A 25,990-nucleotide genomic window follows, 5' to 3' on the forward strand; every position below is an offset into this window, starting at 1 on the left:
CACAAAAAAAAATATGATGGAGTGAAAAAGATCTGCTTTGAGAGATGGGCGCTAGCTCAACCAGCAAAGTACTTGATGTACAAACACAAGGACCCGAATCCAGCCCTCAGAACCCACATTGTAAAAAGCCAGATGTGGGGAGGTAGAGACATAAGGATTTATGGGGCTCGTTGGCTCTGCCCACTTTTTAAGTTTTGAGTCAATGAGAGACTCTGTTGTGTTTTATAAAAAGAAAGAGCAGGGAATATATTTGTCAGAGTGAGGTGTGGTGTGGGGGAAGGGGATGCCTCTTCGGGCCCATGCTGAAGCATCCCTTCCCCTGAGGTACCAGCTACAGGACAGTATAGTATAGAATAGAGTTTAGGGCATGGGGGGAGGAGTTGAGGGAGTAGAGACAGAGAAAGGCAGAGAGAGAGAGGGGTGGGGAAGAGAGAGAGAGAGAGAGAGAGAGAGACAGAGAGACAGAGAGACAGAGAGACAGAGAGAGAGACAGAGACAGAGAGAGAGACAGAGACAGAGAGAGAAAGAGAGAAAGAGGAGGAGGATGGCCATGAAAATGTGGAGGGGGAGGGGAATGGGGAGAGAAGGGATGAAGAGAGAAGAGAGTAAGAGAGAGAGGAGGGGGCAAACAGCCCCTTTTATACTGAGTCAGGCATCCCTGGCTATTACCAAGTAACTGTGGGGCAGAGCCTAGAAGAAATGCCAACAGATCCCATCTTAAAAAATGAGGTGGCCGGCACCTGAGGTTTCCTTTGACCTCTCCACATCCACACATCCACATCCACATCCAAGAATACTCACACAATTCCACGTTGAAAACACACACACACACACAGCCTTACTTCCTAAAAGCAAGAGAGAGACTCTGTTGCCTTCCTCTGAGTCTCAAGGTCATGGCAGTCCTCAGCCTCCATTATGTAAAGAGTCTGCTCTTTCTGATGCCTGCCATCTGGCCAGATGCCGACAGCTCCTGTAGAGGATGGAAGGAAAAGACAAGTGGTAATCGAGTCCTTGTCCGTGGCTCTGGTGGAGACTGAGAGCCTGCAGTAGTTCCCACACATGGCATCATCAGCTGGCTGAGCTCCTAGAGTCACCTGCTGCCTTCACAGCCACACACCTGGCACGGGAGCTTGTGAGTCAGAGAGCCCTGACCTTGCATATTCCTGGCCCAGGAATCAGCTGTTTGTGTTTCCAGAGCTCCACATCTCTGCATAGTGACCTTTTGTAGACATCCAAGAGCATTTGGGGTTGCCACAGCTCCCTATTCTACCTCTCTACCAATAGTTTCCAGAGATAGTGGAAATGTCACCTAGAGAAGATGGTGGATAAAGAAGCAGAGGTCTGAGGTAACCCTGGGCACCATGCCAGGAGGACCGCTATGTGACATGGTATCAGCCCTGAGAGAGTCCCTGCAAGGATGGGCCGATTATTGCCGTCATTTTCCTTGTCCCTGACTTGTAAATATTAGGAGGACATGCGGCTGTTTTTAGAGATAGGCTGTGTTGCATGGCTTTTCCTGGGGAAGTCTGAACAAATGTCCATTCACCCTAGCTAGGGCCTGAAGTTCAACTTGGTGGAGAGATGAGTTTATTGGGTTTACTTATAGGTTTATGAGTTGGAGTTCCTCATAAGAACAAGGCAACTTTCAGGCAGCTCCATCAACAGTGTCCGCCACAGCGACACTGCTAACTCTTAGACATTCCTAGGAAGGGCCCACTTCTGGGAGAGGATGTGGGTGAGCTGAACTCACAAGGTTCTTGTGAAGTTCAGCACAGGTGCCCTGAATCAATGTGATAAAGCCATGTCATACCAGAGGACACTTCTAAAAATCACTTCACTCTCAGCCTTCACATTCCAGGGTGGCTTTCACATTTTTAAAGACAACCGTTCCTGAGTGTAGTACTCTTAGTGCTTTCAAGGTGAGGGCTAAAGAATTAGGAGCTCAAAGTCAGCCTTAGCCACTTACATAGTGAGTTTGAGGCTAGCCTGGACTATATGAGACACTATCTCAAGAAAAGGCACACAGTCAAAAAAGACAGTTATTAATTACCAGGGAGTGTCCAACCTCAGATGAGTTAAACATACTCAAGGCAAAAGTCTTTTTGATACATTTGGCCATGAACTGAGAAATCTTAAAGAACCATTAGGCTTCAGTCAATATATCAATGGCAGAGATCCAATTTGTCTTTAATGAAACGAGAAGAGTTTTTAATGATTCCCGGGTGTATTGAGATTGCATGATAGTTTAATTTGACAACGTGCCGTGAACCTGTGACCTCCAGACAGATGGGCTCTAAAGTATCTGCTGCTGGGGGAGGTTCTCAGACCCTCCCTCTAGAAGGCAGGCACTCCCAAGACTTGTCAGTGGCTGGTCTCCACTTCACTGTCGAGCCTATACCACAACCATGGCAAGCACAGGGTTGATATAGCGTTACCAACAGGGTTCTGAGTCAGTCTGCTCCCACTTCCCCCTGCCTGTCCCTCCTGCCTATCCTTGCCACCTGCCTGTGTCCTGTGGCTGCTAGAAGAGCATCTGTCATGAGGGATGAGTCCTAGGTTCAAACATACCAGGCTGTGCGCCATTACAGTTTAACCTCACACCAGCACGGAATGCTAGATCCCTCCTCAAGCCCCAAAGGAGAACTCCTTAGCCTCTTTCATCCCAAACTCAGCTATGTTCTGTGTGCAAGAGCACAGGCCTGTATCTGCACACTTGGCTTTTCACGTGGGTGCTGGGGATCTGAACTCTGGTCCCCGAAGGTGTGCAGCAAGCACTTCCCGCCCCCCCCCCCAGCTGTGTCTCCAATCCCTCAGCTATGCTAAAGAAAAAAGTCCTCAGATCAGTGAGATGGCTTGTTCAGTAGAAGTACTCCCATGGAGCCTGATAACCTGAGTTTGACCCTTGGGACCCACATGGTAGAAGGAGAGAACTGATTTCTTCAAGTTGTCCTCTGACCTCCACATGTAAACTGTAGCACACATGAGTGTGAGTATGTGCGGGCATACACACATACAAACACACACACACACACACACACACACAAATGTAATTAAAAAATTGTAAGTTTCCAATGGAAATCATATAATTATTTCCTGGAGGGAGCCTAAGGTGAGAATCACTAAGAGATGACTTGTGACAAGTACACAGACCACCTGGCCAAGTTATTTCCTTTATTATTCTGTAACCCACACTATAAGCTGTGGTTTCCTCAGATGGCCTGCATCCTGCTGATGCAGGCTGGTAGAAGCATCAGCCGGCTCAAGCCTGTCTTAATCGACTCTTGCATGGATTTCTTGATTCCTTGCTCTCAGAACAGTGGGACTGTTCTTGTTCTGACAATGGCGTTTGCCAGTGCTGGCAGTTACAGGATGGAAGTGACCCCTGAGGCTGCTGTGGCCCAGGTGTGTTCATTTGTGCAGCTCACTGGAGTATGAAGGAGAGATGGGTTTTGAAGGGCATTTCCTCCTGCTGCTTGTCAGAAGGGCAAGCTGCCCCTGGAGTTTGCCTGACCCCATCATCTCTAAGTGACTGTGAGTCCTTTCAATAAGAGGAGGGGGCTAGTCAGGTTTAGGTGAACAGTTTGAGAGGAGTAAACATGGCCTTACGTAGGTTTCAGCATCCAAGAGGGGCCAATCTTTTGACGTTGTGACATCACACATTCGTTCAACTACACAGTTCACTATGGAGGACCCTGCCAACATTTCTATCGTAATCCCCTTGTGTTTTAAACAAGTCTCAATGTGTTGGGTCATTCTCGTGGCCATGCTTGGCCATTGTGTGGCACGCAGGCAGCAGTGGAAACACCTGGTGGACTTTCACACAGAAGCCTGGAGCCTGGTTCTCATCTAAAACTCCTTTAGTCTGAACTCTTTTCTGACAGCCAGCAGACTGGTGCCCAGATGGTCCAGTCCCTAGAAAGATGGTGCTGATTTCCAGGGAGGTGAATGGAGTGTCCCACATATCTTGGCTTCTTGACAGTTCTTATATTACTGATTTTTGGGCTTCCCTGAAAATATTAAGCATAGTCAGGTAATCCCCTTGCTGTTATTGATTTGGCAGCATTTGGATAGACACCTCCCTCCCCACTGGACCTCACAGTCCAATGTGGGGAGCAGCCTGCTTCTCGTGGGAAGGTAGAGAGATTGGATGACTTAGGAATCATCTTTCTGGTGTGGCTCGATGGACTCTGGGGGCCTTCCATCTGCTAACCTTAGAGAAGGGCACACTTCAGGATTGTCTCTACAGCGCGGCGAGGAAGTCCGGAGAAGGGCTTGATAAGTTCTTCTTTGTCTCTGGTTGGAGAAGAGCAGAACTCGGAGCAGAACAAACTGTGCTCTCTGGCACTGCATATGCATCACTTAACCATGCACAGAGGCTGAGAGGCCACCATAGGCAGAAGGACAATGGAACCTGGCCTCGCTGGAGGAGCTTGAGATCTCAATCTCATAGCTGAGATGCAGAGAAAGCCCAGTGTCCTCTGATGGGGCCGGAAGCTTGAGGGTGGTCCGTGCGTCCTCCAGATTAGGAACTGTGTGCTCAGTGCCAGTGGGAAACATGCAGAGAGGCAAATATTTGCTTGAAGAATGTCTTTCTGACACTTCAACGTACATTTCTCCCCTGAAAAGCCAGTCACTAGCTAACCCCCGTCCCACATTAGAATCAGAGGAAAACGATCCCCACAGCAAGAGACCCCTCGTTTGGTATATCCAGCGGAGATAATGTGGCCAGCATGCAAGGCACTGAATACTGATAAGGCTGTGACAGGCCATGCTTAGACTTGATGTCACATTCAGATGGTAGCTGAGAGATGAAAAGCAAACAGAAATTAATCCCCCTCCAGGAATCTCATACACATTCACTTAGCGCTAGCCCGCCGCTCAGTGGTCTGTCTCCTATTCTCCCCATTAATAACTATAATCAAATGTCCATGATCGGTTTCCACCAACCGGGTAATTGCTCTGGCTCCCCCATTTTCTGGGGGGCGATATGTTCGCAAGATGGGGCAGTTGTGTAACCGTTCTGTCCACACGAACTCTGGAGGTCAGCCGTGCCCTGCAGCTGTGAGTGTCAGCCCACTTGCTCTCTCTGGAGTGAAGGAAGGAAGTAATTTTATTGTGCTATTTTTAGACTTCAATTTAGATTTCAGCTGTTATGATACTCTGTGTGCCTGGATGGATAGAGATGTCTGCACACAATTCCTCTGTACAGTTCTGAGTCTGCCCTGGGCTCTAGCAGGTCCCAGATTTCTTCTCAGCCTGTGGCCACAGCAATGCCCTGTCACGGTGGCTTCTCCAGCAGCTGAGACCTGCCGGGTCATGGGGTGATGGTGCCATCCTGCGTCCACAGGGCTTGGCAACCCAATGCTTCCTTTTACCTGAGGAGTTCAATCTGCTCTCTTCTGTGCATGTGTAATGGGCACCCCACAATTCTCTGTAAGTAGACTCAGTTCATGGCCGTCTTGCAGTTGGAGACAGTTTTCTAGAGGTGGTGGGTGAAAGCTCTGACAAGAGGGTTTCCTTTCTCACAAGCCAGAAGGGTGAGGGCACTGGGCTGCCTTTGCCTTGGCCGTGGAAGACAGCTTTGAACCTCAGCAGAATTCCTAGCTCTTCAGCAATTAGCAGTGGAGCTAGTCTAAAACACCAAAGGGTTCCTGGGTATGTGCCAGGCGTACCCACCTGAGCCTGTTGGGTGTCAGACGCATGTGTGTTGGCACCTGTGCCAATTCAGATCTCTGTGCCTGAGAATCAACCATTGGTAGCCATTGGCCCACAACCTATTCATCGCCGGCACAGTTTGTAGCACCGGCACCAGCTGTGACATCACACACTGCCACCTTGAACTATACAGGTCAGAGATTCAGATTTTAACAGGATTTCCTACTCGGCCTTATAAGGTAATCTGGGCTCATGGCTTCTTCTACTTCTTCCTCTCCCTCCTCATTCTCTCTCTCTTCTCCCTCATCCACCTCCCCTCTCTTGCTCCTTCTTCATCAAATTATAGACCTCTTCAATAACCTGCCATGGCCTGGATATCTATGCCCTGTCTCAATTAAAATATTGATCCTTAATCTCCAGTGCAGTGGTCATTGGGCTGTGGCCCTCAGCAGTTATCACATTAGCATCCTTATGAAAGCGGTCTTTGCTTCTCCCACCATACAAGGATGCAGCTAGACGTCATCTATAGAGCAATGTACCCTCAGCAGACACCAGATTTTCTGGTGACTTGATTGTATATACATTCACACTTCAATATATGCATACAGATATATCCAAGTACATCTAGATATTTCTGTTTTTGTCCTTCTGAGCTACTTAGAAAGTTTTCTCCCCCTTAGACATTGTACAGATAATTTGAAATTTGTGTTTGGTTTGTTTGGGCTTGAGCAGCCGAGAAGCCAGACAGGATGGCCCTTCCAGGTTTACTCTGAAACTTTAATTTTTAATGTAACTAACTCCACGACCATTACCACCAGGAAGGCTTCCCCTTTGTTAACCTTTTTTAGAACGTATACTTTGCCAGCTTCTCTGGGCAGGTATTCATTCCGTGGTTATAAGCCAAATAAATACTTTCCTCCCATATCACAACAGATAGGGAGCTAGGATACCTGTGTCTGTGAGTTGTTGATAATCTGCAGCTTTGGGAGAGCACATGTAATCCACAATGGGCTGGCTTTCCATAGCAAGAGAGGAAAGCAAGTCATTCTTATGTGTGATTTCTGAGACACCCAGACTCCTTCAACTGCATGACAGAGCTCTGCTTGCTCCAAACGCAACCACTTCAATGTGCTCACAATTGGTGCGGCATGAACATGGGAATGTCTTAGTAATGCAGCCCCTGTCCCATAGGGGTGCCTTCAGATCTCAGATGGATAGTAGCCATCAGCTGAGCTTTCAGGGCCATTGTCTCTGGTCTGTCAGCCTGGTGACTCCAACATGGTCAGCTGCCTTGCAGGGCAAGAATCCAAGATCTTTGGAAACCACATGGCCTTCCTCTCTTGGCAGTCCTGAGCCTTGCTCCCACAAGCTGACAGGTGATCCATGGACAAGGTTAGCCCAGATTCCAGACAGAGGATAGACACTAGGTGTTCAAGTGTAGGAATGGCAGAGTTCCAAGTACGTTTTGAAGTCTCTACAGTGAAGTACTAATTGTGAGGTTGTTTAGGGACTAAACGGCAGAATGGCATGGTACACCTGTGGCACCATCCGGTACTGTGGGCATGGAACTTTGTCTTGTCACTTTGCTTGGATTGTGACATGACTAGGGGATTACAATACACCCGGGTGCATCTGTGAGGGTTTTTCCTGTGGCGATAAGACCCACCTGGAATGTAAGCAGAACCATCCCATAGACTGGGGACATATTCGAATTCCCAGCATTGGAAAGGCTGAGAGGGGCAGATGCCTGGGACTTCCAGCCAGCCATCATAGCTCAGTCTGCAAACTCCAGGCTCAGTGAGAGACCCGAGGCTGACCTCTAGCCTCTACGTGTATGCACATGTACACACAAAATAAAATCAGGTTAAACTTCTTTCCTAGAAAGTGAAAGGGCTAGAGAGATGGTAGCTCAATGGTTAAGAGTACTGGTTGTTTTTGCAGAGGACCCAGGTTCAATTCCCATCATTTACAAGGCAGCTCACAATGTCTGTAACTTTAGTCCAGAAGATTGGTTGTCCTTTTGTAGACTTTGCTGATACCAGGCATACACGTGGTTCACAGATATACATGCAAACACCCAATCACATAAAATAAATTTAAAAAAATTTAATTAATAGAAAATAAAATAAATCAAAGAATAAAATGTAAACATTTGTAATAGTGACATTTTTCTCTCTGTTAGACATTTAAGTTGCCCAGGGAATAGAAAGAATGCAGACACATGCTTCAGTGGCTTCTGTTGAAAATTTAGAAGTGTCACCTTTGTCCTCTGGGGTGGATGTTTTCCTTCATGGTGGGTCTGTGAAAGAACCTGAAGATTTCAAAGTTTCCAGAGAAAGTTTCCATAATTCCTTTAAAAGAGAGTATATGGGGAGGGAGGGGTTGGTGACAAGGGCTGAAACTTCAGGAGTCTGTGCTATTTCTCAGGTTCTCAGGGCTTCGGTTTTGGTTTTGTTTGGTTTGGTTTTGTTTGTTTGTTTTGAGAGAATGTCTCACCCTAGCCCAGGCTGGTCCAGAAATCATTACATAGTCAAGGCTGGCATTGAATTCACCATAATCTTTCTGCCTCAGCCTCACAAGTACTGAGGTACACCCATGAGCCATTGTGTCCAGGATGCTCCTACTTCTTCAGGAGAGAGGTGGGCCGCCCCCCCGCCCCATCCCTGAATGCCAGCGTCATCCCCAGCAAAGCAGGGCCACACTCTGTCCTCCAATGTCGTGCTCCATTGGTCCTGTGGGCCTCCTTTAGCTTTTGAGAAGGTGATGGCAGTGCTGGGGCCCAGCTCTCTACCCAGACTTCTAAACTGCTACAGCTCCAAATATCATCTCTGTCCTCACAAGGCTCACAGGCTCTGAGTCACTGGTGAAGCAATTTTTGTTAATGACCCAATTACTCTCCTGGGCAGGAAGAGCAGGCATCTCCCCACATACGACCAACCATGACCCTCTTTAGTATAAACAGATGCAAAGAGCAGACGTCTCAGAAACCCAACCCTTGGAGAAATGATCACATAGCCCACAAGGAACACTACCATCTCACACCCACATACGTGATTCACCACATGGCTTACACCTCTGAAATTGGCACCTAGACCTTGGTGAGTGTGTTCTAGAGACAGCTCGGGACTAGTCCCACTCTCACTCAGACAGGAGACTGCCATATTTCACCAATTATTGTGACATTCCACAGGTTATAGTGAGGAAAATTGTTGATCTCTTTCCCTGCAAGCCTTGAGAGACCTACAGTTTACCCCATGATCCTTACTGGCTCCTGGGGTGCAGGGGCCCACAGAGAAGCTTTGACTGGGTTGGGTCTCAAGCTGGAAGACATACTAGTGAGTATCTTCAGTTTAAAGAGGAGAGCGGGAGAGAAAACAAAGACTCTCCGTTAAGTCTGCAGGATGATAAAGTTATAAATTCTGGAAATCAGTCATGCTGCCCTAGGAAATGTTAAAGATTGGCAATTCCGATATCAAGTACGTAAGGGTTTTGAAATGAACTTCTGGTTTGTTTGTTTGTTGGGTTTTTTTTAATATTTAAAGTATTTTATATTCGAAGAGTTAAATGTACATGTATGGTTATGGCTAGAGAACTTCTCAGACATAAATATAGACTCTTGAGTACCTTTCTTAGAATATCAAGAGAGCAAGAAGAAAGATTGGAAGGGGGAAAAATGAGGCAGGAGCTCAAGAGAAACAATGAAAAGTATGTTTTGGGACTGGAGAGATGGCTCAGTGGTTAAGAGCACTGGCTGCACTTCTAGAGGTCCTGAATTCAATTCCCAGCAACCACATGGTGGCTTAAAATCATCTGTAAAGGGATCTGATGCCCTCTTCTGGTGTGTCTGAAGACAGCAACAGTGGACTCATATATATTAAATAAATAAATAATTCTAAAAAAAGAGGAAAGTATGTGCTAGTGTGTATGTGTTGGTGTGTATGTGTTGGTGTGTATTGTGTATGTGCTGGTGTGTATGTGTTGGTGTATATGTGCTGGTGTGTATGTGTTGGTGTGTATGTGTTGGTGTGTATGTGCTGGTGTGTATGTGCTAGTGTGTATGTGTTGGTGTGTATGTGCTGGTGTGTATGTGTTGGTGTGTATGTGCTGGTGTGTATGTGTTGGTGTGTATGTGCTGGTGTGTATGTGTTGGTGTGTATGTGCTGGTGTGTATGTGCTGGTGTGTATGTGTTGGTGTGTATGTGATGGTGTGTATGTATTGGTGTGTATGTGTGTGTATATGTGTTGGTGTGTGTATATATGTTGTGTGTATGTGTTGGTATGTGTATATGTGTTGGTGTCTATTTGTGTGTGTACTCCATAATGCCTGTGTAGAAGTTAGAAGAAAAGATCTGGGGGCTGGTACAGATTGACAATAGAGATCTTCCTTTATTTCTCTTCACCTACTCACTGAACATAGAGCTTGTCCATCCCATGAGACTCTGCTCCATACTCCCCAAGGATCCTCCAGTCTCTACCTCCCAGCACATGCTAGACAGTGCTCAGAGATCCATCCTGGATGTCCACCTATGGGGTAGAGAGTTTTCCCCAAGAGCAGGCTGTGTAAGCTGAGTCTGAGACATCCGGTTCTGTGTGGGAAGCATAAGTGGGTGTGTGCTGCTGAGCACAGCAGGATGGCAGGTGACATTAAGTCCCTGCTGGCCTGAGCCCAGGCTCTATGGGTGACAGGGGTGATACAATGTCTGCTGGTAGGATGAGGGGTGACATTCCAGGTAGTGGAACAGCACCTGCAGGAGCCTTGGGAAGAGCTGGGCAGGATAGAGGGTAGGATGTGCCACACTGAGTAGCTCTTCTTGGAAGCATAAGTGAGATTCTGGATGTCCTTGCTGACCAGACAGCTAGGAAGGACCCACATGAATGTCGCCATGAACACAGAATACAGGTTTGGTCCCTCTATGTCCTCCAGTTGATAAGTTTTGTCTCTGTAAAATGATGTTGGGTGTGAGGTGACCCCTGACACAAATACATCATTGATGGGTAGCGTGAGCCATTGCTGGGCTAATGTGTGTGCCTGCCTGCCTCTGTCTTAGCTGCAGGTGCCCGCTGCTTGAGAGAGTATGGAAGGCAGACTTGGAGGCTTGTCAGTTGCTGATGCAGAGCCTGCAGCTCCAGGAAGCAGGCAGCAGTCCACATGCGGAGGATGGGAAGCAGGTGCACAGCACAGGAGCGGCCGCCCAGACAGCTGCCCTGGCTGTCCCTCGAACACCCCACCCCGAAGAGGAAAAGTCCCCTTCGCAGGCGCTCCATGACTGGGACCCTCACTCAGCTCCCACACCATACTGTGCTGCAGGCCCACGGAAAGAGGTTCGTCCTGTGTGTGCAGCTTTGTCAGGGGTTCCTCGTGTGCAGTTTGGGGATAAGAACAAACAGAACTCATAGACCCTCACGAAGCTCTTATAATGAATATAACTCTTGGGTATGATAACAAACTAGCACATAACTTTTTGAAGCTTAAAATGTAGAAAAACAAAAAGAAAAACTTGACATATTAGCTTTCTCTTTAACTCCGGTCTAGATGGCCCCATTATTCTAAGGAAGTTAATATAGAGTTATATATAGTATGCACTATGTATCTTATCCAAAATATATTGTTATACAGACTGTATGTTATGCATCATATATTTTATTGTATCTCTGGAGCCTATAGGTTACAATGTATCATTTATGAATTTGAACATTCTAATGCACGTATACATTGTCATTTTCACCAAAACCAGATCATGACTAATGTTTGGGGTTCCTGTTTTCATGAAATCAAAGCAAAACAAAGAGCAGAAAGCCCCATTGCTTGGCCTGACACATTCTGATAAATTTGGCCTGATAAATGTGCATTTCTATTAGAAGGTGATTTTACTTAATTTTTTTTTTTTTTTTTAACATCGGAGACTGACCTTGACCAGTGGAGAAGGCTCCTTCACCTCTCCCTTTCCCCTTTCTACCCCTCCTCCACTCAGAGGGGCTCTCCTAAATGCATGTCTTCCTCCCCCCCCACCCCACCCCCCAGGCTTCCAAGTGACTTGTTTGTTGGTTTTCAGCATTCGCTCAGGTTCTGACTTTGTTAGAGGAAAGGTTGGCTATAGCTGCTGCCTGGCGCCTGCTTTCTCTCTTTGACTTTCCAGCCTTGTTATATCCCTTCATCTTTGCCAAGACTCAGTAAGATGTGAGGGTTGGGCGGGGAGAGCACCCTGGCCAGTCCATGGGCCTCCTGCCCCTGGGTGGAACCAGAGCTGTTATGTTAATAGACCTTGTGCCCTGTACTCAGCTTAACATGTGGTTGCTGTGTCTGTGCTGTCAGAGGACTGGTCCTGGTCCTATATTTGAATGCATGTCCCTATGAGAAGATGAACACTGTCACTCTGGGTCCCTGCTGGCCTCAGCTAGGTTGGCTTTTAAGTAGAATCCCTGTGCCACCCAAGGCTCTATCTGAAAAGCAGCAGAGCCTGCCAAATACTTTAAAACTTCTCAAGGAGCCAGTGTTGCAGCAGGAAGGCAAACCAGGAGCTCACTCTAGGAGCCTGAGGCCAGAAGAACCTCAGAAGGGTGAGGTGAGAATATTTTGCTACAACTTTTATTTTAAAGTTGCTGTTCGTCTCTGACCACACCCAATTTATAAATTAAGATTTGTCACAGGTATACATAAGAAAACACACAAATATACATAAGAAAAATTATTCTCCTTGGGTTTGATGCTCTCTGTGGTCCCAGGTATGCACTGAAGTGTCCTGGAATACTGTCCCCATGGAGAAGCTATTGTGAGCATTTAGTGAACATTTAGTGAGACCAGCATCTTTTGGGTTCATGAGTGTCTTGAATCCTAAGATAAGTTTTTGTTGTTGTTGTTGTTGTTGTTGTTGTTGGGAAGGGCAAAATGACAGAACCAGAGACCGGTCTTGTTACCTGGTAGCTGGGAAAAAGAATTTATGAGGGTAGTGATGTGTTCTGTTTTGTGATGTAGTCACCTGATGGTGTATATGTCTGAATCATGGCTTTCCAGCAAAGAAAAGAATAGATATTATTGCACATAACTTACCAGAAGTGACTAAGAGTTTAAAGTAATGTCTGCCTGCTTAAAATTAAGGCTGTATGTGAAACAGGTAGACTTGGCTCAGGACTCGGAGTGCTTGGAGGAGGAACGGCTGAACTCTGAGTGGGAGAGGCAGAGCCATGGAGGTCTGAGCCCAGAGTCTTTCTACTTGGGTTCTACCTCTACTGCTGGTAGGCCATATTTTCTTACCCACTGAAACAATACCAGTGACAACATGAGCTGGGGACGGCTCACTAGGTAAAGTGCTTGCTGTCCAAGTGTGAGGGCCTGAGTTAAATTCCTAGCACCCATATAATAGGATGGGTGTGGGAGTGCAGGCTTGTAATCCCAGCGCTGGGGAGGTGGAGACAGGAGGATCCCTGGGATTTGCTGTGCTTGCCTAACTGGTGAGCCTCGGGCAGTGAGAGACCCTGTCTCACAAAGAAACAAGAACTGAGACCTGACGTTGACTCTGGCCTCCATATGCACACACATATGAATTGTCTCCCTGTGCACACACATATACCCATGCACATTCTTCTCACATGCATGAACATGCATGCAAGCTCATACACACATATCTGCACATACATACTCAGACACACGCACACAAATAACAACAGCTATAAAAATCAAGAGAGAATAATCAGAACTAAGTTTCTAGTTGCATTAATGGCCTTTTCTGTTACACCATGGCCAAATGCCCAACAGAATCAGGAGAGGAAAGAACGTCTTTGGCTCATTATTTCAGAGGGCTCAGCCTGTCACGGTGAGGGGTGTGGAAGCAGAGCAGCCTATGCCACATTAGTTGCAGACGCTGTGCACTCGGAAAGCCTAGCTTGTGCTGACCTCTATGCCTCTGCCTTTCTGGAGGCCACATCTAAAACAGCTTTTGTTAATCCAGTTTGCTCCCATTATCGGGAGGAGAACTGAGCAGTGAACTAGACACGTGCCTAAGGAGAGAAAGACTTACCAAAGGGGAAGCCTTGCTTGTGTTTGCTGGAAGGCTGTATGTAGACCCCTGAGGCTCAGAGGTGTGCTGGTTAGGGGTCTCCTGGTGAAGGTGATTTTGCCTTCCTGTCTTGCCTTTTGAGGGACTATTGAAGTCTGGGAAATGATGTGTTTATCTTGAGGCAAAATGTTCCTTTGCTTTGCAGCTCCAGGTGTGTTTGGCTTTCTAACATTCTGCTGTGCTGGGCCACCCCACACTGGTTTGCTATTGAAGCATGACACCCTGGGGGCAGGCAATTGCTTTTCAATCCAAATCTTCCATGACAAATCGTGGGCTTCTTACAGAGGTCCACAGGGAAACGGTTTCAAAGCCTTTCCTTGCTTATCTGGCCGGCCCAGTGATACGCATTTCGGAGGCACCATTGTTCAGGGAGTGAACACCAGCCCTGTGGCTGAAGGTCCCTGCCAGGCTACTCAAAGCCATCACCTTCATTCTGCAGCCGAGCCCATGAAGGCAAAACCCTTTGCTGGATGCTTTGTTCCAGAGGAAGTCAGCCGCCCAGCTAAGGCATGCACGTGCACAGATTGTGAGAGCCCTTTCTTCCTTAGCGTCCTGGGAGTTCTCCGCGGAGCCTTGCGATGCTTCTGGCTCTGGTTTATAGATGGTTCCAACCTTGCACGGGAGCCAGGCAGAAGCTGGCGGGATAAACATTCCAGGCTCTTGTACTGAAGGGGCACTGCCCGTGCTGACTGTTCTGACCCCAATACCTTTGGGATTCTTTCTTTCCCGACTGTAGCCTGCCTTGCCCGCGCCAGCCAGCTGCTTTCTTGTTCTAATGAGCTCCCCTCCCGCCTAGTTCCCTGGACAGCATGACCCCCTCTGATTTCACTCTGAGCTGTGTCCTTTCCAAGCCAGAAGCTGCCACCAAGCAAGCTAAAATAAGCCAGAGAGAAGCTGGCACCATGGAGGTATCCCACGCTGTACGTTTAGCAACCAGAAAACCGCTACTGCTTTCCGCAAGCAAAGAAACCAGCAGCGAAGACACAGCAGGCACTGTAGCTTTGTCTCTTCTGAGGCTGCCATCCAGAAAGTCAGCGGTGTACCCTTCCCCAACCATCACAGAACAGTGTCCCACAGAAGTCAGGTTGACAAGGGGGGAAGTGTGACAAATTTATTTAATTAAAGTTTTATGAGACATAGGAATCTTTAGAAATATAGCTCAGGGGAAACTCCGGGGTGGTTTTTTGTTTTTGTTTTTGTTTTTGTTTGGTTTTTGTCTTTTCTTTGTGTTTGTTTGTTTGTTTGGGTGTCCTGGTTTGAGGGAGAATGGACAGTGTTATGGTTTGGACAAGAAATGTCCTTCTGAAAGTTCTTGGGTTAGGGCTTGCTTGGACCTTAGCTAGTGGCAATATTTTGAGAAGCTGGGGAAATTATAGGAGGTGTAGCCTAACCCTGGGTCACTGGGAGGGGGTGAGGATGGCACTTTGTCTCTCGCCCCTCCTTGTCTTGCTTTCTACTTCTGACTGTTGAGCTTTGCATGTGACATGTTCTCTGCATGTGGCATGTTCACTTCAAGTTCTCAGACTTTGAATATTTGGTCCCCAGTGGGTGGCACTGTTTGGGAAGGCTGGAACCTCAACGTGACAGCGCCTCCTTGAGGAAGTAGGTCACTGAAGACAAACTTTTTGAGGTGTTATAACCAAGACCTACTTCCTGTTCACTCTCTGCTCCCTAATTAGAGGAACGGTGTGACTAACCTGCCTCCCACTCCTTCCACCATGTCTCCTCACCTATAGGAGCAAGAGGTACCAACCACCAACTATGCCCCTGTGCCAGCAGAGAAAGGGAGCTAAGCTGTAGGTACAATGCAAGCATCCTTCTTTGTTTGTTGACTATTGTTGGTTACGATGTGACCACCGAGCACAAGCCCGTGCCTCTGTGACCGCCTCATCGTGAAAGACTGTATAGCCTTGACTTGTGGTGTAGAATGAACTCTTTCTCCCTTTAGTTGCTTCTCTCAATGTATTCTTATCACAACAACACACAAGAAGTAAGACACAAGGTAAGAAGGTGAAAGGTCATCTGTCCTGCAGATTCCATGACCATCAAGCTCTGTTCAAGCACAGAGAGCCAAGCAGCCATTATTGAATCCTCTTATCAATGAGCCCAAGCAAACCTTTCATGAAACTCTTTACACTACGTAGGATGGATGCTGGATGCTTTGGTCACTGTGAGAATAGGGAAGTAGAGACAGAGCCATCAAAGAAGCTCAGGATTCAGATTCTGTAGACCAGCATCAGAGTGCAGATTTAACTTTATTGTTTATTACATGAGCTTATATGTAGCCTTTTAGCCAATTAGGGTATGTTTATGTATCCAAGGGCAAATTGGGGTACAACTTGTGTTGTTTAGCCAAATGTGATTTGCCTGTCCAGGAGCCTGTAAGGGAGGGTCCAGTCCTCCATGGAGATTTCTATGAACACAGGGAAGCAGCCACAGCCCAGGCCTGGGTCCTTTGTGTTGTCTCACCAGTGTGCTGGGAGCTCTGTCAGATCATACCCTGTGTACAATGGATCAGGACTCTTCAAGGAGTGGCAGGGGCTTGTGGCATCCCTACCTCCTCCCCATTTCTTCCTCTACCAGGTTTATCTCCACACCCCCCACAGGTCAGAGCACAGAAAAGTCACAATACAGAAAACTGACTTGGAGAGTCAGCAGTTCATTGGTGAGTGACCTTGATTCAGTGGCCCTTAAAACTTTGGAACTAGTTTGTTTGGACAGATGCGGAAGAGTTTGGAAGTGTAGGTTAGAGAAACCGAAAGCTGAGCAGAAAGACTGATGTTGGTTGAAATTCAGAAAACTGAGCCACATTCCTGAATCTCAGACAGGACCGATGTCTGTGTTAGGAATTCTACATTCAGGTTACTTACTAGGAAACTATCTATCCAAGCCCAACAGCCGAACTGAATCCTTTCTCTCTCCAGTGACTTATAACAAGGATTTTGGCCACAGTAATGAGAGCTTCCAGTGCAGACAGGTACAGAGGACTGTACTTGGACCCCAGGGTGGACCTAAGGGTAGCAGTGAGTAGGAATGTATTAATGCCGTCTGCTCAGAGTCCTCTTGAGCAGTCCTGTTGCATCCCTTCCCCTGTGTGGGACTCTGTCCACCTGCAACAAGCCCCTCGAGTCTTCTGTTTCACACACTAAAAACAAAGATATTCACTTGCTAATCACTCACTGTAGCAAGTGGATCAAGGTCTTTCAAGGGGTCTCCTGAGTGGCTTTTGCGGGGTCTCCTGAGTGCCTTACCTACCAGCTACCATCTGGTTTCCAGTTGTGGTGTCTTTAAAGTGGACAGAATGCTGAAGAGACACTTGCAAAGCAGTCTCCAGGGTCCAGCTCCTCTCTGCCTCTCCAATATTGTTGTATCTTTCCAAGACTTTGCCTTAAAAGAAATGTACATAAGAACAACTCTTTTTTACAATAACATTGCAATGCTTTGTATGGTACATATTTAAATGACATAATTAGGATTTTAAGTACAATTGGCATAAATAGGTTTAGAAACCATTCAACCAATCAGAATGCGAGTTCTCTGCCCTCCAGCCTGGCCTTGGCCCCTGGGTGTGATGCAAGGAGCAGGTGGGTAAGAGAGGGCTTTCCTCGGTAGCCAGTGAGAGGCTCCTTCCTGCTGGTCTTTTTCTGTTAATTAATGCCCCTGCCTGCTGCCAGCCTCCTTCACCTGCCCCAGGGAAGGAAGTTGGTTCCTCTGATCTGCCTGCTTCCTGTACTTTTGGAAAAATGTGGAATCAGTCTCTGTGCTCCAGGGCCCAGGGTTGGGCATCTGCCCTTCCTCCATTAATTAACCATAGCTCAGTGCATCTGAGGAAACAGACCTCAGGGCTCCTGGAGTCTTCCACCATGGAGACTCTTTGTCATTTTCTGGCAAAGGCTGAGGGGATAGGCAGGCATCAGGGTGGTCACAGTCACCACAGGGTGGCAAGGCCACCCTCACATACCAGCAACACAGGCTTCACTAACAAAAGCACATTTTTGCCCTTTGGCAGCTGAGAGACTTCCCCCCAGCCCCCTCCCCCCGCAGGGCTTCCCACTTCTAGAAATGGACTTATACTCTATCCTTCATCATACCTAAGCCACATCTAATTCCTCAACAGGACCAGGGCAGATAAAGACAGGATTGTCCTGTCTCCCAGAGGGTTACTTGTGAGACAGGACTAACTATCCAGGCTAGAACAGGCAAGAGGCCTGGCTGTGTAGAGCAGACATTTGTCTTACATATATATATCATATGTGTGTGTGTGTGTGTGTTTGTACACTCACAGGTGTACACACGCATCCACATTCATATATGTACATATATATACATATATGTACATGCATATATATGTATACTTATATCTGCATATATGTATACATATATACATGTATATATACATATACACACACACACACACACACACACACACACACATTTGCCTTGCTATCCCTTCCTTCCCAATTCTGTCTGTCTATACTGATCATCTCTTCCTTTATCCACCAGCTACTTTCCCTATTTGTTCATTTATGGGGACCCTGTTCATAACAAAGCAGACCTCATCTTTCTGACATAAGTCAGGGGCAGGTCCCGACAAGGTAGAGCTACAATATGAAAGAGAAAATTGGCCCTTACTCCACCCCATCTGGGGAATCCTGCAGTGTCTCATGAGGGGCAGGCTCTAGCAGCCTAAGTGCCATCAACCCCCGACAAGCTGCAGGTACCATGGCTACAGAACAAAGTGGTGCCGGTTGGGATGGCAACAATCAGACTCTGGGAAAGGCTTGCCTTTGAAAAAGGTCGCTCTCAGGATCTCATTGTGACACAGGTTTGTTTGTGCTACACTCAGAAGTTCATGTCTTAAGATTTAGAGCACACATGGGTGACAGGTGGCACTTAGTCCTCTTCTGCTAGGTCTGCCTTATTCCGCCAGTTGGAATCCTTAGCCACAGATGTCTTGGAGCTTATTCCCACGGAGGAGTCCCCAGCTGTGGCCTGTCTGCACTTTCTTCTTTTAGAAAAAAATGTTTTTAAAGATTTATTTTTATTTGTATGTCTGTATATGCCACACACATGAGGGTATCCACAGAAGGCAGAAGAACGTGTTGGATCCCCTGGAGCTGGGGTTGTGGGTGATTGTGAACTGCCTGATAGGAGTGCCCAACTCCAGTTCTCTAGGAGAACAACAAGTGCTCTTAACCACTGAGCCATCTTTCCAGCGCCTGTCTGCACTTCCTTGTACAAAGCAGTCCTAGTGGTTTGCTGTCACTATTTCCAGACTCTGAATATTAACAGAGGGAAACTGTTCAGGCTATGTGTGTGTATGTCTGATGCTATAGATCTCATTTGCTGACTGAATTCCTTTAGAAGGTCCTATTGGGATCTGGTCTGCTCAAGTTTGGTTTTGTGCGATTTTAATTTGTGTATGTCTATGTGTGTGCATGTACGTATGTGTGTATGAATATATGTGTGTATGAATGTGTGTATGTGTGTACATATATGTATGTATATGTGTGCATGTGTATGTGTGTATGCATGTATGTATATGTGTATGTATATGTGTGTTTGTATATACATGTATATATATTTGTATGCATGTATGTGTATATGCATATGTGTGAATGTGTTTGTATGCATATGTGTGTATGTGTATGCATGTGTGTTATATGTGTATGCATATAGGTATATGTATGCATGTGCATTGTGTATATGTGTATATGTGTGTGCATGTATGTTCATATGCATATGTGTATATGCATGTATGTGTATGTATGTATATGTATGTATGTGTGTATGTGTGTACATGAATGTATCTGTGTGTATGTGTATCTGTGTATATGTATGTATATCTGTGCCATGGCTAGATGTAAACTTTGGATGCCATTCCTCGGGTACTATATATCATGGTTTTTGAGAGAAGAGCATTGGCCTAAAACTGACCACGCAGGCTAGACTGGTTGGTCAGTGAACCCCAGGATTCTTCTGTGTCTCAGTCTCCCAGCGCTGGGGTAAAGAATGCACACCGGCACACCTGACCTTTTACGTGGGTTCTCTTACAAGGGTCTCCGTGTTTGTGCCGCAGACACTTTACCCACTGAGCCCTGCCCTGGCCCCTGCTTTGCTCAACTTTGATGCCCAAGCCCAGCATGTTGAGGGGAAGCATCCTAACTCCTCCTGAATAATCCTGCCACACAAAAGGCAGTTTCCCAGGTCCTTCACATGCACTGGGTCCTTCACGTACACATACACTAGAATCTATTTCAAATAGTGTATTATATAGCCCAAGGGGCAGCCTATCTGCTTGAGTTTGCAGGGGGTCTCCGCCAATGGTGACATTTCTGATCTCACTGTGCAGTCAGGCTGGTTCCCCTGCTTTGGGAGATTTTAATTCTGTTTTTTTTTTTTTTTGGTTCTGTTGAACACTAAATAAAACCAAACATGTTTATTGTAAACTTGCATCTCAAAGCCTGCTTAGAATGAGCATAGGGCATTTGAAGACAGCTCATGTCTTGCTCAGACCTAAAGAGATCTAAATGATTCAGATGCCTTCTGCCCCTACAGACATCTGGATGCTTTTAAAAGAGAAGCCCACCCACTCAGGGTGTGACCATACAATGTGGAATTTAGATGAATGTTTCTACTCTCCAATATAATAAAGATGCGTCCTTGGAGTGTATCTCAATGTGTGCCTCTGCTTAATGGAATTTACTCAGTGACTATAGCTCTCAGCATGGGTGTGGAATTGAAGCTTATCATAGAATCTATTTCAAATAGATGCGAGAGATACTCTTCGTGTATTGGACAGGCATTTGTCTGAGAGAATGATTCTTTATGAAGACTGTAGTTTTGAAGGGAAGATACAGACCATAGAGCATCCCTGGAATGCATTTGCAAAGAAACTATTCTGGAAAACAGCCCAGAGGCTGTGACTGCAATAGTAAGCCAAGGAAAGGCGTTAGCACATCCACTAAGCTCCTGCTCGGTGGTAGTCGCATCTGGTTTACCTCAAGCTGTAGGAGAGGTAATGAGACCTAGCAACAGAGCAGACATCCTGGGGCTCAAATCGAATTTTGGATTATAAGCGTGTGTGTGTGTGTGTGTGTGTGTGTGTGTGTGTGTGTGTGTGTGGTGCAGGGTTTTGGATAGTGTCATAGCCTGGAAACTTCTAAATGCAGATGGCTCGCCAGCTACTGGAGAAGTCTACTCAGTTACCTGTCTTTCCCTGACTGTAAGAATGAGATTTTTTTATTTTTTATTTTGTGTGTGTGTGTGTGTGTGTGTGTGTGTGTGTGTGTGTGTGTGTGTGGAAAGGTGGCTATTACAGAAACCTTATTACATGGCTGAAGAAAAGAGGGGATTGGCAGGGGACAGTAAACAAGATGGCAGCTCAGGCAGATTATGTTCTTGCCCATCAATCCTCCAACACACACATGCACAGACACACAGACACACAGACACACAGACACACACGACCACCACCACCAGTAGAGGTTGGTGGTAGCCTTGGAATCCAGCCCTAGGTCACCCTATGTGACTTCCAATCCTTGTGATAGTTAATTTGTTACTTAGTTACGAGATTTTCCTTGTTCAGTTGGTTGACTCCAGTGTCTCATCCTGCCTCTTCCCTTAGACTGGTTTTTAAGAACAATTTGAGAAATAAGTTATTTAATCACTCTTGATCCAGTGTATTGTAGCCCAAGGGGCAGCCTGTCTGCTTGAGTTTGCAGGGGGTCTCCACCGGTGGTGACATTTCTGAAACCAGAGCCCACCCCACCCAGCAATGACTTCAGTGGGCTTCCCAAAGTGTCACACACTCAGAATGACAATACTACACAAGACATTCTCTTGCTGTGGCTACAGCCTGACACTGTTAACAAATGCTCACCCAAACACCCATAATTATATATTCCCTGACATATAAACTCCAGTTCAAAACTTCTAAATGTTGGTGTTTCCCAGATGTTTTCTCCAAGGTTCTAACCACCCTTATGGGAGATGAAGCAATGTACAGAAGCCCTCAGGAATGCTGGGCATGGAGTGACTGTTGTTCCCACTATGTATATGGGCCACCATCTTGCCAGCCCCCAGATCTGGGTCTGTGGTTTAGAAAGGTGTTGTCATGAGAATGTTCTGCTCATCAAATAAAGTCCTGCTTTCTGTTTTAAACCAGGCTCCTTGGTTTGAGAGAGCAGGACAGAAATCTAACATCAGTTCTCTTTCCACACAGCTGAAAGGGTTTATCATGGGCATTCAAGCCTGCAGGACTGACCATGAGGTGACTTGCAAATGATGTTTGAAATGATGTTGGCTCTACTGATTGAACCCACAGAGGGACTACCTGAGAGGTTACAGGGCATCTTCTGAGGCCAATTAAAGGTGGTGTGTGTGTGTGTGTGTGTGTGTGTGTCTATGTGTCTGTGTGTGCATGCGTGCTCGAGTATATCCATGTATGTATGCATATGTCACATGATGCTGTCTAGGTGTAGAGGAAAAGGGATCTTCTGATTAAAGAATTATAAGGTAGGAAAGAAGTCATGACTGGCTTCCCAGAAAAGCCATCACACAATACTGGAGAAATTGGGGTTCTTAGTCTCATTAAAAAAAATTAAGAACAGACACAAATCGGTTTGGGAACAGAGAATGCACTCAAATAATGAAGGCTTACAGAGAATTTGTTAGTGTTTAAAAGGAAAACCCCAGGGCAGGTAAGCTGTAATCATGTAGGGAGGAGAATAGAGACGAGAAGCAAGCATGGACATGGTGTGGTTGGCTACAAGTTGGGCAGAGGGACTTTAGGGAGAGAGAAGCATTAGTTAGAGAATTTTAAAGCATATGTAGACCATGGCCAGCAACCACAAGAAAAAGGCAGAGGAAAGGCAAAATAGCTTGGCTCAGAAAGGCCTGCAGACCCAGAAACGTCAAGGGTGCTGCGCTAGGGAACAGGATTCTAGGGGGAAAAAGTCTATTGTCTCTAGGTGAACCCATCTTCCACAGGGTAGACCCAGTCCAGACTCCTAAAGTGAGGTGAGTCCACCTTCTATGGGGTAGCCCCCAGCTGAGCCTCTGACCTGAGGTGAGCCCACCTCCCATGGTGTGGTCCCTAGCTAGACCTCTGACCTGAGGTGAGCCCACCTTCCATGGGGTGGCCATCAGCCAGGTCCTTGACCTGCCCCACAGGATTAACCCTAGGTGGAGACAAGGATCTGTCCCCACCTGCAGACATATTGCAGGGCTTTCAAGAGCCCACCTCAAATAAGCTTAAATAAGGCGTGGGACTTCTATGTAGTTAAAGCTTATGGCCTTTAAGCTGGGAAAGTCTCTCAGCTTGATTCTAATTTATCATAACTCTTCATTCCTGCATGTGGCCTGTGTCCCCTGCACGTGACTAGCACTTTATCTCCCTGCCTCCCTGCTCTACTCTGGTCTCTCTTTGCTGCTTCTTCCTTGTTTCATTCGATTCTTTGTCTCTGCTTGTATCCCTCCTGCATCTGCTCCTGCCCAGATGTTCCATCACATACTTCCTGCCCCAGCTCTTTATTGTAACCAATCAGCAGTAAGACAATGCCTGGTCCATCTCTTTGGCATTGAAAGCTGCCCAACCTTTATCTTTTGGACCACTGTGGAAGGACGAGCATTTCCACATAGAAAACCCGGTGATGAGCCATAGAAATGACAACACCAGAATCCTGCCAGCACTCAGCTCTCTGCTGGCACAGAATTAACAATTGAAAATACAGAGACACACCTTAATACAATGTAAGGAAAGTCTACCCCAACATTGAGACAGATTCCATTTTCAACACATATGTGCATGTATGTGTCCTGTGCACATATGTGTGTTCATAAAATGCTGTTTTGGTCATTTAAGGCTAGCAGTTGTCCAGAGGCATGGGGATCACCCTAACAGGTTATTCTGAGCTGTACTGGGCATGGGCAGGCCTTCAGTGTTTGGAAAAGACTTCTCTCTCTGGCTCTGCCCACCAGCTTGAGAGCACTGTCTGGCTAGTATAGTCTAGGACACAACAAAGCTTCTTCAAGACGTTCTGCATTTGCTTATATTCTGTTACCATTATCAAGTGCCTAAGGCTGGACCCCTTATAAAGAAGAGAGGTATATTTAGTTCACAGCGAGTCTAAAAGTGCAGGGTCAGGCAGCCCCATTGTATGGCTTCTGGTGAGGGACCCTGTGGCTCTGTTACCTCACTAAGTGGTATTACATCGAACAGAACAAATCACATGATGATACAGGAAGCCAGGGAGCCTCGGGCTTGCTCTTTTACAGCAGTCTTCCAGCAGTAACATCAGACCCTGGCATTAATACCTTCTAAGGGCAGCACCTGGAAGCCTAAGTATCTGCCATACTGGGGACTAAGTATGGTTTCACCTAGTACTGCCATACTGGGGACTAAGTATGGTCTCACCTAGTACTGCCATACTGGGGACTAAGTATGGTCTCACCTAGTACTGCCATACTGGGGACTAAGTATGGTCTCACCTAGTACTGCCATACTGGGGGCTAAGTCTTTCCCACCACACCCTTACAGGAAAAAAAACAAATCTAACTGTCAGCACCTGGGAGAAGAAGGGCTCAACAGGGATTGGCTGGGGGCTGTCTCTGAGGGACCCAGCACGGTCAGCTTCTGGGGCTGCAGAGATGTCAGGATGCTGACCTGTTACAGCCTGGAGGGAAGAGAGACAGCAGATCCTCAGAGTTTATGTGGACAGGGCTTCCTGATGAAAGCATTCCAGGAAAGGATCACAGGGTTTAAGAACAGGGGTGCGAGCCAAGCCAGGAGGGGAAGAGCTGGGCCGTGAGGCTGTTCACTGTCTGTGGACTCTTGTTCACTCTGACCCACAGGGAAAACAGTCACCCCTCTGGGTAAAGGACAGTTGGAGTGTCTACAAAAGTTAAACAATAAGTAAATAATAAATAACTAAATAACAATTTGAATTGCTGAAAAGATTATTCAAGGGACAAATTTTTTACAGGAGGGCTTACAGGATTGTTTTCAAAGACAATCCACAATAAATTATTCTCAGAACTGCTGATCCTGAGAAAGTCCAATTCAGCCAAGAATTCTGAGAGGAGACAGGGGGCTGTTGTTATCATTTTTAATTATCAAGTATCAATCATACAGGTTTTCTTTATGGCTGATGTATTACAGACACTTCAGGGGTGCTGGGCCGGCTTCTGGTCCATGTGGACTTTGGCCTCGGAGGGAGTGCCCCGCCCCTTCCTTTTCTAGGAGCTGACCCGCTAGGAACTCAGAGTGGGCTCTGTGTTACCCTGAGGTGGAACAGCCTTGGTGCCCAGGTCGTTTGACTCTTTCAGATGTTTTCCTTAGATAATAAGAAAAAATGATGATAGACAGCTCCGAGACCCTGGAACACACTGTCCTGGGGGTAAGGACTCTCAGGGAGACCTGCTATGGCCTCAGAACCTCTGTCTGGGCCCACTGTATGTTGATACCTATATTTAATAGTTTCAGAGGGGCTTGTGACTCAGGCAGTTCCGTCCCTGGTGGGACAGCCAGCAAGTGTGTCTTATAATTCTCCGTTTTTTTTTTTTTTTTTTTTTGAAGGACAACTAACTTACTTGAAAAGAATTTCTCCTTTATTTTAAGGGAAGGAGACTGAAGTCTTCGTGGCTTCTGTCTCCTTTATTCTATTGATGAATTCTTAACGACAGAAAGAAATGCATCAAAGGAGAAACTGGTGTGTGGTTCTCAACAAAGCCTCATCCTTCCTGCTGGGACAGCTCCCCTCCTGGAGTGGGATGATGTGGGTGGGGCTGGGAGGGGGCGGAGCTTAGATCACAGCCTGGGGGCGGAGCTGAGACGACAGCCTGGCGGGCCGGAGGTGGAGCTGCAGTTAGTGAGAAGCCAGACTTGTGGAGGAGGGTACCACACTTCCCGAGAGACCAAGTTCTCCCAAGTGAGCAGTACACACACACACACACACACACACACTCTCAGCACCAAGAGGGCACCACCATTGAGGCATCAACTTTATTCTCCTTCCAGGCAACTAACATGCACCAAGGTGGGTGTGCAGAATGGGAAACAGCCGCCATGTTCTTTCTCCTGCCTCTCACATTTTATGTCTCCTGTCACTCTGAGTGTGCACCATAGGGCCATTCTCCCAAAGCCAGCGGAAGTGAGGGCCATGGTCTTATCATAATCAAGTATGTTGAATTCACTGTGGCGTATCTTTTGAGGATTCTACCTAGAAATGACCTATACACCTCTCTCTTTCTCTCTCTCTCTCTCTCTCTCTCTCTCTCTT

At 46.7% G+C, this 25,990-nt stretch overlaps 1 protein-coding gene across 2 annotated transcripts in view; it reads left to right on the plus strand.

Annotated features, from left to right (window-relative positions):
• Disc1 (DISC1 scaffold protein) overlaps window positions 1-25,990 on the plus strand; it is a 220,952-nt gene that overhangs the window by 178,110 nt on the left and 16,852 nt on the right. Inside the window, exon 11 of one of the 2 annotated variants that reach the window (XM_031341819.1) lies at window positions 10,704-10,977. In XM_031341819.1, the coding sequence (XP_031197679.1) occupies window positions 10,704-10,977 (274 nt within the window). Of the gene's footprint in view, window positions 1-10,703; window positions 10,978-25,990 lie in introns of those variants that run through there. The other variant, XM_031341820.1, reaches the window with a different exon arrangement.

The sequence above is a fragment of the Mastomys coucha genome, unplaced genomic scaffold, assembly GCF_008632895.1.
Source record: "Mastomys coucha isolate ucsf_1 unplaced genomic scaffold, UCSF_Mcou_1 pScaffold22, whole genome shotgun sequence".
NCBI classification, from domain to species: domain Eukaryota; kingdom Metazoa; phylum Chordata; class Mammalia; order Rodentia; family Muridae; genus Mastomys; species Mastomys coucha.